The sequence below is a fragment of the Brassica napus genome, chromosome C4 (genome assembly GCF_020379485.1).
Source record: "Brassica napus cultivar Da-Ae chromosome C4, Da-Ae, whole genome shotgun sequence".
Classification (NCBI taxonomy): Eukaryota; Viridiplantae; Streptophyta; class Magnoliopsida; order Brassicales; family Brassicaceae; genus Brassica; species Brassica napus.
This window is the reverse complement of record NC_063447.1, coordinates 12,151,920-12,163,669: the sequence shown is the minus strand read 5'-3', so window position 1 is coordinate 12,163,669 and position 11,750 is coordinate 12,151,920. Positions and strand designations below refer to the sequence as shown.

The window sequence follows — 11,750 nt, the reverse complement described above, 5'->3', positions numbered from 1 at the left end:
GGTCCTTAAAAAAAATTAAATATTAAAATAATAGCATAAGGAGAAAGACAGTTAGAAAAAGTTCTTTGCAAAGGATTTTTAGAAACGGTTTTATGACACAAGTTGCCATATGTCATGATATAAATGGCTTATCATTACAAACAAAATAAAAGTTAATCAGAAAATTTTATTATGCTGTAATATTAATATTTAATGGTTAATATACTGGTTTTTAGAACTTCACCGATGGTGATGCTCTAAGGCCATAAATTCTTATATTCAATAATGCAAAAATATTTAAAAGAGAAAACAAAGTTTCAACAACCTATGTTATTAGTCATCATGCTGCAAGCCTGCAATTATTTATTTCTTTGTGTTCTTATCTATGTTAATTGATTTTCTTACTGTCCCATATACAACCGCAAAAGAAGTATAAATAATCTTGCTCGACAAAAATAAAGTAGATACGTAGTGCATGCTCTTTCTAATTCCATTTTAAATAAGTTAAAATCGCAACTTTAGTGAAGTCAAATGCAAACACCTACTTTTGAATAAATGATAAACAGAGAGAGAGAAGCATAGCCACGGGATCAAGGAAGAAGGGATCGCATTTAAGTTACAAATATCAATTATTGATGGCTCTCTCATGGAGACAGAGACAGATACTTCACTTATCTCTAACTTCTTGGGAAGATATTTTGTACAATGCATGACCTTGTATCTTTATTTATACCAATCTTCTTCATCTCTTTTCTTTAAAGAATAACATTCCTCTTGCAAGTTTTCATGACGACCATCATGTCGGGATTACATCTGCTTTTGCGTTATATCTCACTCTTTGTCATCTTTACTTCAAGCTTCACTCTTGTTGTTGGACTTTCCGGTTGTCATCCCGACCAGATTCATGCACTTAATCAGTTCAAGAACGAGTTTGATTCCAGAAACTGCAACCAAACTGATTACCTTAATGGAGTTCAGTGCGACAACGCCACTGGTGCCGTCACCGAGCTACAACTCCCAAGTGGCTGCCTCACTGGAGTTCTCAAGCCAAACAGTAGCCTCTTCCATTTGCGTCATCTCCGTCACCTAAATCTCTCTCATAACAACTTCACTTCCTCTTCACTCCCTTCCGAGTTCAGCAACCTCAGCAGATTAGAGGTTTTGTCTCTTTCCTCTAATAGCTTCATAGGTCAGGTTCCTTCCTTATTTAGCAAGCTAACATGGCTAAACCAGTTGGATCTCTCACATAACCGGCTCAATGGCACTACAAGAAAACAGCGACATATCGAGGGAAAAAATCGTTGGTATATCGTCGGAATGTATGTCGTCGGAATAACGTTATTCCGACGACATACCGACGAAACAAGTCCTCGGAAATTCATTTTTCCTCGGAAATCCCTCGGAAATTTCCAACGGAATTCCGAGGAAACTCCGAGGACCACCAGTTCGTCGGAAAGCTCCTCGGAATATACCGAGGGAGAACTTCCTCGAGATATTTCGATGGACTTTCCGATGGTCCAATCCTCGGAAGTTCCGACGGAAAATTCCGAGGAATGAGTCCCTCGGAAAATTCCGAGGAATGAGTCCCTCGGTATATTCCGAGGAAGAAGTCCCTCGGTATATTCCGAGGAAATGTTCCTCGGAAATTTCCGAGGGTTCATTTCCTCGGAATTTCAAAAAAAATTAATTTTTTTTAAAAAAATAAAATTTTTGAAATTTAAATTCGAAAATATAAAATTAAAATTAAAATTGAAAAAATATTAGATAATATTCAAAGTTGTACAAATAAAAATAAAACATTCCGAGTTTTTGAAAAGAAAAAACTACGGGTCTTGCACGTTCGGGAACACCTCGTTCGGGTACATCCTCTGCATCATCTCCATCATTTGCTGGTTCAGCCTCCTCTCTGCCTCATAGCCCGCCCTGTTGAGCCGCCATCTGGGTCTCCAACAAAGATATGCGATCATCCTTGTCCTTCAACTGAGCCGTAAGTACTTCTGGATCAACAAAGGGCGGTGGTGCAGAAGACGGAGGAACCGACCGGGTGCGACGACCCGAACCGACCGGGTGCGACGACCCAAACCGACCAAACGTCCCTTCTTCTTTGGATGAGAGTGAAATAGAAAATAGCCAAATTTAAATCAAGAAATAAATGAATTGAACTTTAAAAAAAGAACTTACGGATTCAACCATTTCGTTGATTCGAAACCGGGACAAGTTGGTCGAAGCCGTCGAAGCGTCATCCTCGGTTTGAAGCTGAGACACTTCGTCTTGCACCTGAGTTTGGACCAGGGTGACCACTTCCCTCACAAGACCGTCATCAATCTGGCTGGTCTTCTTGTTGGTATACGCCCTCTTCATTAGGGCGAGATCATCAACCGGCTCGCCATCATTTTCTTCCGCCTTGGAAAAAACATAAATTAAAGAAACATTAGAAATTCGATAAAATGGACAAAAAGTAAAATTTCAAAACTTAAATAATTGAAGAAAAAACAGCTGAACTTACCATGCGATCCCCCAGAGAGGCAATAGATTGAGCACCCAAGTTATGCTTGAAGACGCCCTTCCCTTTACGGTCACTCCTGCGGTTGGTGGAGTTGGTGGAAGAAGTTTCTTTCGTCTCTTCCTTATCCCAATGCACACACAACTCCGTCCAGACCGTGTTGTTTATCGACTTTGGGACATTTTAATAAAAAAAAAGAAAATAGTTTAATAAATAAAAAAATTGTTTAATAAATTAAAAAATTGTTTAATAAATTAAAAACAACCTTGTTGATTTCCCACTTCTTCTTCCACTCGTGGATCTGCTTCCCATAGTTGTCCATAACTTTATGGACGAAGTGGTGATAGATAAAGAGCGTCTCATCGGAATTCCAGTTGAATTCTTGCTGAAAAAAAACACAATTAGTAGAAAATATATATTAAAGATTAAAAATATAAGTAAAAAATTAGAATAATTACCGCAAATTGACGAAACCACAGATGCTGCTTGTCGGTAGGAAAGTGAGTGAAAGTCGGATGTCCCTTGTCGAGGGCCGAGTACATCATACGGTTGATCCATGCGCTGATCCCGTTCCCGGATCGGTAGAACCTAATAAAAAGAACAAACGCTTAATAATGAATCAAATTTTAATGAAAAAAAAATATATTTAATTACCATGTTTGACCCCGTCCATGTGGATACAAAGTGAGATAGGGAAGATGGTCACGACCGGGCTGTCGAACCAACTCCGCAACACTCATCACTACCGGAGGAGCAGGAGCGGGTGCAGCAGCGGGAGCGAGAGGAGGAGGAGCGGGTGCAGCAGAGGGAGATGTATGGTAGGAGCTGTGGGGCGAAGGGGAATCCTGAAAATGGCTGGAATCCCGAGACTGGCTCCCCGTACCACCACGACCACGACGCTGTCGAGGCCGGGTCTAATCATCATTAGACCTGTAAATTAAGAAAAAAATATTTAATAAATATAGAAATATATAAATTTTTTTAAAATTCTAAATAATAGTTTTTAATCACAAAAAAAGTTTTATAGATATTAAAAATGTTTAATAAATATATAAAAATAGTTCTAATAAACAAAAAATAGTTTTAATAAATAAACAATAGTTTAATAATTACAAAAAATAGTTTTAATAATATTAAAAATGTTTAATAAATATAGAAATATATATATATATATATATTTTTAAATCCAAATAATAGTTTTTAATCACAAAAAAAGTTTTATAGATATTAAAAATGTTTGTGTAAAATCCAAAAAAATCGAATTTATATACAAAAAACGTTTGGTAAAATCAAAAAATCGAATTTATGTACAAAAATCGTTTTGTAAAATACAAAAATCGAATTATACACAAAAATCGAAATTATGTACAAAAATCGATTTTATAAATACAAAATATAAAAAAAAAATGATAAAAAAATTCTAAATCAATTCAACAAAACAAATTATTCAACCATTGCACAATTCTATACCTATTATACAACCAAATCACAAGGAACAATTGATTACAAAGATCTCTACAAATGACATGGTCAAACTCATAAAGACATAAGGTTGAATGGGTCTTCCATGTGGCTGGATGTAAACCCCCAATGGACTCTAGTCTTGAACTTGTATGGTCTAGGTTATGGACCATCCACTTCATGATTCATAACACTCCCCCTTGGATGCCATAACCATATAGGGTTTGTAACATGCTAATGTTGCCTCATTAAAACCTCTCCCAGAAAACCCAAAACCCAATGTGGTAAAAAGAGAAACCAGAGAAAGGAAAAAGAGTACAACACACATTACTCCCCCTGATTTGGACATCACTGAAGGTCCTTGAGTCTATGTGTGCCAATCTTGTTGCGTGAACTTCCTGAATGTGCAAGAGGGCAATGATTTGGTGAAGAGGTCGACAGAGTTTTCACTAGACCGGATCCGAAGGACGTTGACCTCTCCAGCTTTCTGCAACTCATGGGTAAAGAAGAACTTGGGTAGAATATGTTTGGTTCGGTCACCTTTGATATAACCGTCTTCGAGTTGAGCAATGCAAGCTGCATTATCTTCATATATGATGGTCGGACCCGTTGGGTAGCATATGGATGCATAATGTGGTCCTATACCTTTTGTTCAAAGATGAACTTCGATCTTATAGCTTATCTTTATGATAGCTTATTCATTCATACCACAGCTTGGTTGGTTCATGCTAAGAATTCGACCAACCATAAGTATTACCAAAATTTGGCTAATTTGTGGTGATGGTCTATAAACTTTTCCAAGGTTTAATGAATAACCATTTAACCTATCTTAGGCTGGTTAGTATAAAACACAAGGAATTTAAAATTCCGCTATGGACTGATTTGAATTGTTCTTATAGAACTCTTCACTTGCTTACATGTAGTAATTTAATTCAGTCCATGAACAACTTTAGGAAAATGCTGTTCAAGAGAACTTATTTTCTCATCTTTTGATTCTGAGCTCAATACCATTTAGTAAATCTTTTGGTACCAATAATATTATCATCATCATCCAGTGAGTCATATATAGCATACTACATCTTTTGAATTTCTTCCAGACATCATATGTAGTGAAATATGTAGTAGTATCCACCACATTGGATTATATAGACCTTTCCTGGTCTGTCTCACGATTTATCCTTCTTTCAGGATTTATATATTCACTGGGCATCATATGGCGTTTACATATTCATGGCCAATACAATACGCCTTTTATATATCACTTTAAACCCCACGTTTCTTTCATTATTCATTATGAGTATTCTTGTGTGGGTTTATGATCCTCGATACATATCTTTGTATTCATGTGCTACATACTTGCGCATTTTCTATGAATGTATGTGTCGACACACTTATATATATATATATATATATATATATATGGTTCCTTTTAGTTCCAGACATGGTATAAATCAATTTGAGATTTCATTATCTAGGACCTTAATAACCTTATAACTTGGCGTCCCAAGCTATATGGTATGGTACCTCGTTGTTCAGCTGGCCAGCCTTATATCTCAATGTCTGGAATGGTTTCCTTTAATAAAACTCGGATTTTATCTCATGCACATTTCTTTCTTTCCGAGGTTCCTTAGAATTTATGGAACTTTATTTGGAACATTTATTTGGTCTATCTTATATAGACTTTGTAGCAATTTGGTTGTGTCTTTAAGACATCAAAACCATGTGGTGCTAAGCTGGGATGACATAGTCATTCTTTCTCTCGGGTCAATGGGTCTGGCATTTTATTTTGCTATCATTGTAGCATATGGACGTCTATAAATTATTTCTAGTCCGAGGATCTTTGCCAAGACATTGATGGTTGATACCAGATGGTAGATACCATTCTTTATCATTCCTTATACCAGCTTATTACTTTTCTCCTTTCATTGTTGGATATTCGGATTCATAAACCTTATGTAATCCTTGTTCCTTGGTCTATAATTAGATCACCCATTTTGGCTCAAGTTTTCTTTTAAACTTATGGAGAAAGTATATTCATAATATATATCCAACATATATTCCCAATCCTCTTTATGAGATTCTAAGATCACATGATCTTAGATGACACATATATTTTTGGTGGATTCTTTCATAATATCTTAAGATGATATATGTCTGGACTCATGACCCGTATAAGTCTAAGGTGGGAATATCTATGATCACTTATATGGCCTGATATAATTACTATGGCCTGATGCAGGTTCATTCTTTTATAACTCATGGTGTCCCCAAGCATATGGACTTTTAGAATTTGAACCTTATAGGTAATGGTCTTTATATCAAATTCAACCAATATGTAATATGGTTGTGGACATATTTCACGGATTTTAGTATGGTCATGTATCATGGGATTTGTCCTCACTCCCCCTCATGAACATTCTCAAATTCGTGGTGCTTAGGACAATAAATTTCCTTGTGCATAGATATATTGCACACACGTGAGATCTTATGGGATAACATTTGTGCCCTTTTAAATATTTGCATCATAATCCGAATGGCTAAGTATGGTAATGCCATCTAAGTGATAAATTTCGTGGGTTAATCAAACATGATTGCCCTGGCTATTTGCCTAATATCATATTGATCACTAGATCAATAGAGAATGTAGTCTCGACCACTTAGGCGATTTTAATTTAGGTACTCTTATTCCTTTTTGTCCATTGTTGGAAACCATATTTTCTTCTTAATTCAATGGAGCTTATAGGGTGAATATAATGTCATTTAGGCAAAGCCTTGGTCGAGCTTCTTTTCCTTTCTTTCAAGGAATGTCCAGTTGAGTTCAAGAGTATTTTATAACTGAGCCTGGATGGCAGAGCATGTCGTGCCATTTGTTAAAGGCTTCTTTGAACTCTTTGGAAAAGTGAGTTGGGGTATTAATCCTCAATCATATTTATCTTGGCACAATAAAGGCATATAGATATAGTTTCTTATCAAACAACAGTTTGAATAAGATAATGATGAACTCAAAGTAATTCATTTTATTAATGAAGTCGTGTATAAAGCAAAGTATCAAAGCAATTCATGAAACATAAACTCAGGAAACATGAAAATGAGAATGTCAAAAGACAATTATATAATATGGCATTCACAATGCATGTGTTGCCATATGGCGCTCAACTTCAGCTTCATCAGCTATAGGAGGCCTCATCTCATTATTCTTTAGCTCAATGTATCTTTTCTGAAGCTTGTCAAATCTGTTGATGGTATCTTTGATTTTCTGCTTTCTTTGTTCAGAAGCCAAAAGATATGACAAAAGGTCATTATAAGTGGTGAACTTCTTAGCCGTGTGTAGCAACAGCACATCCTTTGGATGGAATGTGGAGTAGGTCTTATATAATAAAGAATAATGTGTTATCCTTTCACCACATAGTTCAAGACTATAAGCAATATCCATCAGAGCAGAATTATATTTGTCCACGGATTCAAAATCCTGGAATCTGAGGATCTCCCATTCATGGTTGGCCTTTTGCCATGATACCGGTTTGAACCTTTTCCTTAACTGTAACCAAAGGTCACAAGGATCCTCAACATGGAGATACAGGTCTCTTAATTCCTCAGTGAGATGATAACGAATAATCGTTATAGCTCTATGCCTTTCACTGTCAATGATATCATTGTACTCATTGATGCATTGTCCGAGTCCTCTGGATCTCAGGGCAACAAGAGTATTCTTTACCCATTCTAGGTAATTATCTCCAGAGAGATTTAGGGCAGAGTAATCTGAGGGTTCAAATCTCGACATCTGAATATTTAACGAGTAATTCAAGCACTCAGAATTCTATGTAAGCAATAGGGCTTAAGCAATCTTAGTATGAGAATGATCAATTGATCATTGCATCTAGTAATCTTTTTAATTATAATTCAAATTGGATTGATTATATATATAGGGTATTAAGGCCCTTTAGAATTTGAATAAGGATCAATCATCATTTTATTAAATGAGATCAAGCAAGATGGATGAAATCAAGCAAATGCATGGATCAAGAAATAGCTGAATGCATGTTCAGAACTAAGCATTGGACTTAAACAATCTATATGTGATTCCTAATGCATGAGGATATTTGGTTTTCAAAGATCATAAAGCAAAAACCGATCCCTTCCCCCTTTTACAGGGTAAACCAAGACAAGAAAATTTTATAATTTTCAGGATATGTCTAGAACAAATTCAATTAGATTTTCAATCAATCGGTTTCAAAGCTGGTTTATGTTTTCAAATTAAACAAACATGCTTAACTTTAAAAATAACCGATTTAATCTAATTAGATGCAAGCAATATGAACCAATTTAGATTTTATTTTAAATGCCCCATGATTAGAATGATCTATTATATGTATGCATGCTCAGTTTTAATAAAACTATATGACAAGCAGATGCATGGAAATGATCAGTTCATGATATGTGTATGATCTAACAATTTACTAATCCATGTTTGATCTAATAGATGCTATCAGGTATATATATATATGATCAGTATATAATTCAATCATCACAAAATCAGTTTTCAAGGTTGGTTTTTAGATCAAGATAAATTTATATCATTTGTTCAAACTATAATGAACCGATTTCAAGGCCGGTTTAGATTTAGATAAATTTTGACAAACAACTATGTGATCAAATGATTTCAACTTAGTATTTATTTTAGCCTATGTCATAACTATTTAAATCAAGACTATATGTTATAATATTTTGATAAATACTACCTAGTCAAAGATATGCATTTAAAACAATCATAAAAGTTTTAAATTTTGACCAGTTACAATATAAAACATCAATGGTCAAAGATATGCATTGATTAGAATTTAAGTTTTGATATCTTTGGGTTTGACTGAAAGATTATGGCTGAAAAGATTGTGGCCGGAAAAGGTCATGGCCGGAAAAAAAAATCATGGCCGGATTTGGATTTAGGGGTTCAGCCGGTTATTGCTTAGAGTTTAGGGGATTGATAAAAATCAAGCAAAAAGGATTTAGGGAATTGATATGTATAATGGCCATCAAGATACATATCCGGTTATAAAACAAACAAGAGGATTTGAGATTTTGATGTGGATAAGGGCCGATTTGGATCGGTAAGCACATCGAATGGGATTAAGATTTTGATGGCCAGCTTATTCATCCGGCTATACAGCCGGTAATACGGCCAAACAAAGATTATTGGTTTCAATCCTTTAGTCAATCCGGATTTAAGGCCGGATCAAAATAGGAGAAAGGAGAACCGATTTTAAGGCTTGCTAGCTAAAAGAGGTTTATGATTTTCTCTAATATCTTTTATAATTTCAAATAGTTCTTAGAAACAAGATTCGTATAGATCTTAGATTATTAATAAGTTTTATAAGTTTTTAAAGATTTTTAGATCTTTAGAGATTCAAATAATTTTAGAATCAAGATTCATATAGATCTTAGATTCAAGATTAATATTTGTGATAATTTTAGATCTATAGATTTTTTATAAGTTTTATGATTCAAATAGATCTAATAATCAGGATTCAGATATGTGGTGTTATTAGATTTTATGGATAGATTAGTTTACCTTTTAGAAAACACCAAATTGATCTGAATGGACCACCGTGAGAGAGAGCTGATCCGCGGATGAGCTGGTTGAGAGAGAGGTGGAGGAGCTGGCCGGAAAACCGTGAAAGGGATAGACTTGGCCGGCGGAGCAAGGCTGAGGGCCGGAAGAGATGGCCGGAAAAGAGATGATCGTCGGCGGATGGGATTGCTCAGGTGGAGAAAGTCTCGTACTGATAACGTGTTAAGATTTGAGAGAAGATTTGTGAGAATGTGTTGTATATTTCTTATTGCTTACACCACTATATATAATGGTTCATACAAGATGGAGTTAAAGGGAGAATTGATTACAAAGGTACTCTACATAATGACATGGGTTATGGGTTTTCCATATGGCTGGATGTAAAACTCCAATAGACTCTAATCTTGAACTTGTATGGTCTAGGTTATGGATCATCCTCCGTGATTCATAACAAATCTTAGTTTCTCATCGTGACGGTGAGACGATTAAAAACCTATGAGGACGAAGTTGGTTCGATATCGTTATCCCAAAGACAAAAGACGGACAAACCTGTCACTGTCACGTGTCAACCCGATCTTGGTTGTTCATTCGATTTTATCAACGGTCGCGTCTTTATCTTCCTTGAAATGTGCAACACCGAAATTGTCTTTTAAAAAGAATGCAGGTTATATATATATACCGGTGGTATTCTTGCGCTACGCGCCAGATTCGTATGTTTTATTTTTACATGAATTTACAATTTATTTTATGGTCTTAGTAAATAGAATATATTCAAAAACATAAAAATAAAATATGTTCAAAAAAATGATATTTTTTTCGACTCATTTGATTGTGTGTAGCAACAATAGGATATTACTTTATTTTGAAGTTGTCTAGTTCAAAGTGAAATAACATAAGTGATTGTGACTAATTGATTTATAAAAGTATAATAAAAAGCTGATAATCGTAACCAAGTTAATTTAGTTAAAATTTAAACATAAAATAAAGTCGATATTTTATTTAGATTACATTTTTAAAATTTTAAGTACTATGAACGGTATTTGAAATTTTATTTTATTTAAGTACCAAATAGAATCTACTGGCATGTGAGCAAATGAGCAAATCATATAATATTATTTAAAGTTCAACAAACTTTTGATTAATTTGTTCTAATGTGTTTTTCTAATTTGACTATGATAATATGAATAATATTAAAAAAGCAATTGTAATCGATTTTGTTAGCTTATATTATTTTTCCTTTTATATGTTTGTTTAACTTTTATTTTATATATTGTTATTTAAACCGTTGATTTATATGATATATAGCCTATTCCTTTTATATGTTTGTTCTTCATTCTCCTTGACCAAACCGGTTCTGTCTTCTGATAAATGTTCCTCATTCCCCGTGAACCATGGCTGTAATGCAGACCCTGGCAATTTGCTTTCCGCAAGATATTGCTTCATTGTACTCATTTCTGTCTGGTGCTTGCCCTCTAACTTCTCCATCTGCATCTTTAACTTTGCATTCTCTTCTTCAAGTAAGCTGAAACGTTCCTGCAATTATATGGTTTTTGAATCCAAAACAAACCAAACATTAAAATTCAATAGTGAGAGCCAACCCACAAGCAAAAGATTGATGAAAGTAAGAGTTACCTCAGAGGATTGTACATATTGCTCAGCTTCTCTGAGTCTGATCAGTAACTCTCCAGCAGCTTGAACAGCTTCAGCGGTATCTCTCAGCTGAATCTTAAGTCCCTTGTTCTCCTTCTTCAAGAACTCTCTTTCTTTCTCCTTCTCAGCTCTAATAGCAGTAAGCTCAGCTGAAAAGGCTTTGGCAAAACTCTTCCCATGACGACCTTTCACTGCAGCTTTAGCCGCTGCTTTCTTCACATCAACTATTCCCGCCAACGTCACGTTATGCCTCTCAACTAACTCATCATACTTCTCCTGGAGCTCAGTGTACTGCTCAATGAATCTACTGTGACCAAGCATGGCTCTACCAAGAGCGTCGTTTAGCTCCTCCGAAGCCGTTTTCTCTTTTCTGAGTTTTATCTCCAGATCCTCTGCGTGTCTACGGTGGTTATCAATATCCATTCGTAGATCATCTGTTAAAGATATCCACTCACGTTCCTCCTCCAGACCATCACTGTTGTTTGGCATTGATAACCGAATGGTAATAGATTAGCTGGACAAACTTAACTTAGTTTATAGAAAGTGATTTTGAAAAGAAAAAGAAAACTTCAATGCAATTTTCATGTGAAC

General features: G+C 35.2%; 2 protein-coding genes across 3 annotated transcripts in view; one reads left to right on the top strand and one right to left on the bottom strand.

Annotated features, from left to right (window-relative positions):
• The first annotated feature begins 562 nt into the window (after window positions 1-562).
• Window positions 563-11,750, top strand: part of LOC111213423 (receptor like protein 27-like) — a 31,548-nt gene continuing 20,360 nt past the window's right edge. Inside the window, exon 1 of one of the 2 annotated variants that reach the window (XM_048754946.1) lies at window positions 563-1,225. In XM_048754946.1, the coding sequence (XP_048610903.1) occupies window positions 766-1,225 (460 nt within the window). In that variant the 5' untranslated portion in view covers window positions 563-765. The remainder of the gene's footprint in view (window positions 1,226-11,750) is intronic. The other variant, XM_048754945.1, reaches the window with a different exon arrangement.
• On the bottom strand, window positions 10,756-11,613 carry LOC106407243 (kinesin-like protein KIN-12F). The gene is made up of 2 exons (XM_013848076.3): window positions 11,142-11,613; window positions 10,756-11,042 (listed from the first exon to the last, which is right to left on the bottom strand). Exons 1-2 carry the CDS (start codon window positions 11,580-11,582, stop codon window positions 10,800-10,802), a joined length of 684 nt encoding a protein of 227 aa, XP_013703530.2. The 5' UTR covers window positions 11,583-11,613; the 3' UTR covers window positions 10,756-10,799.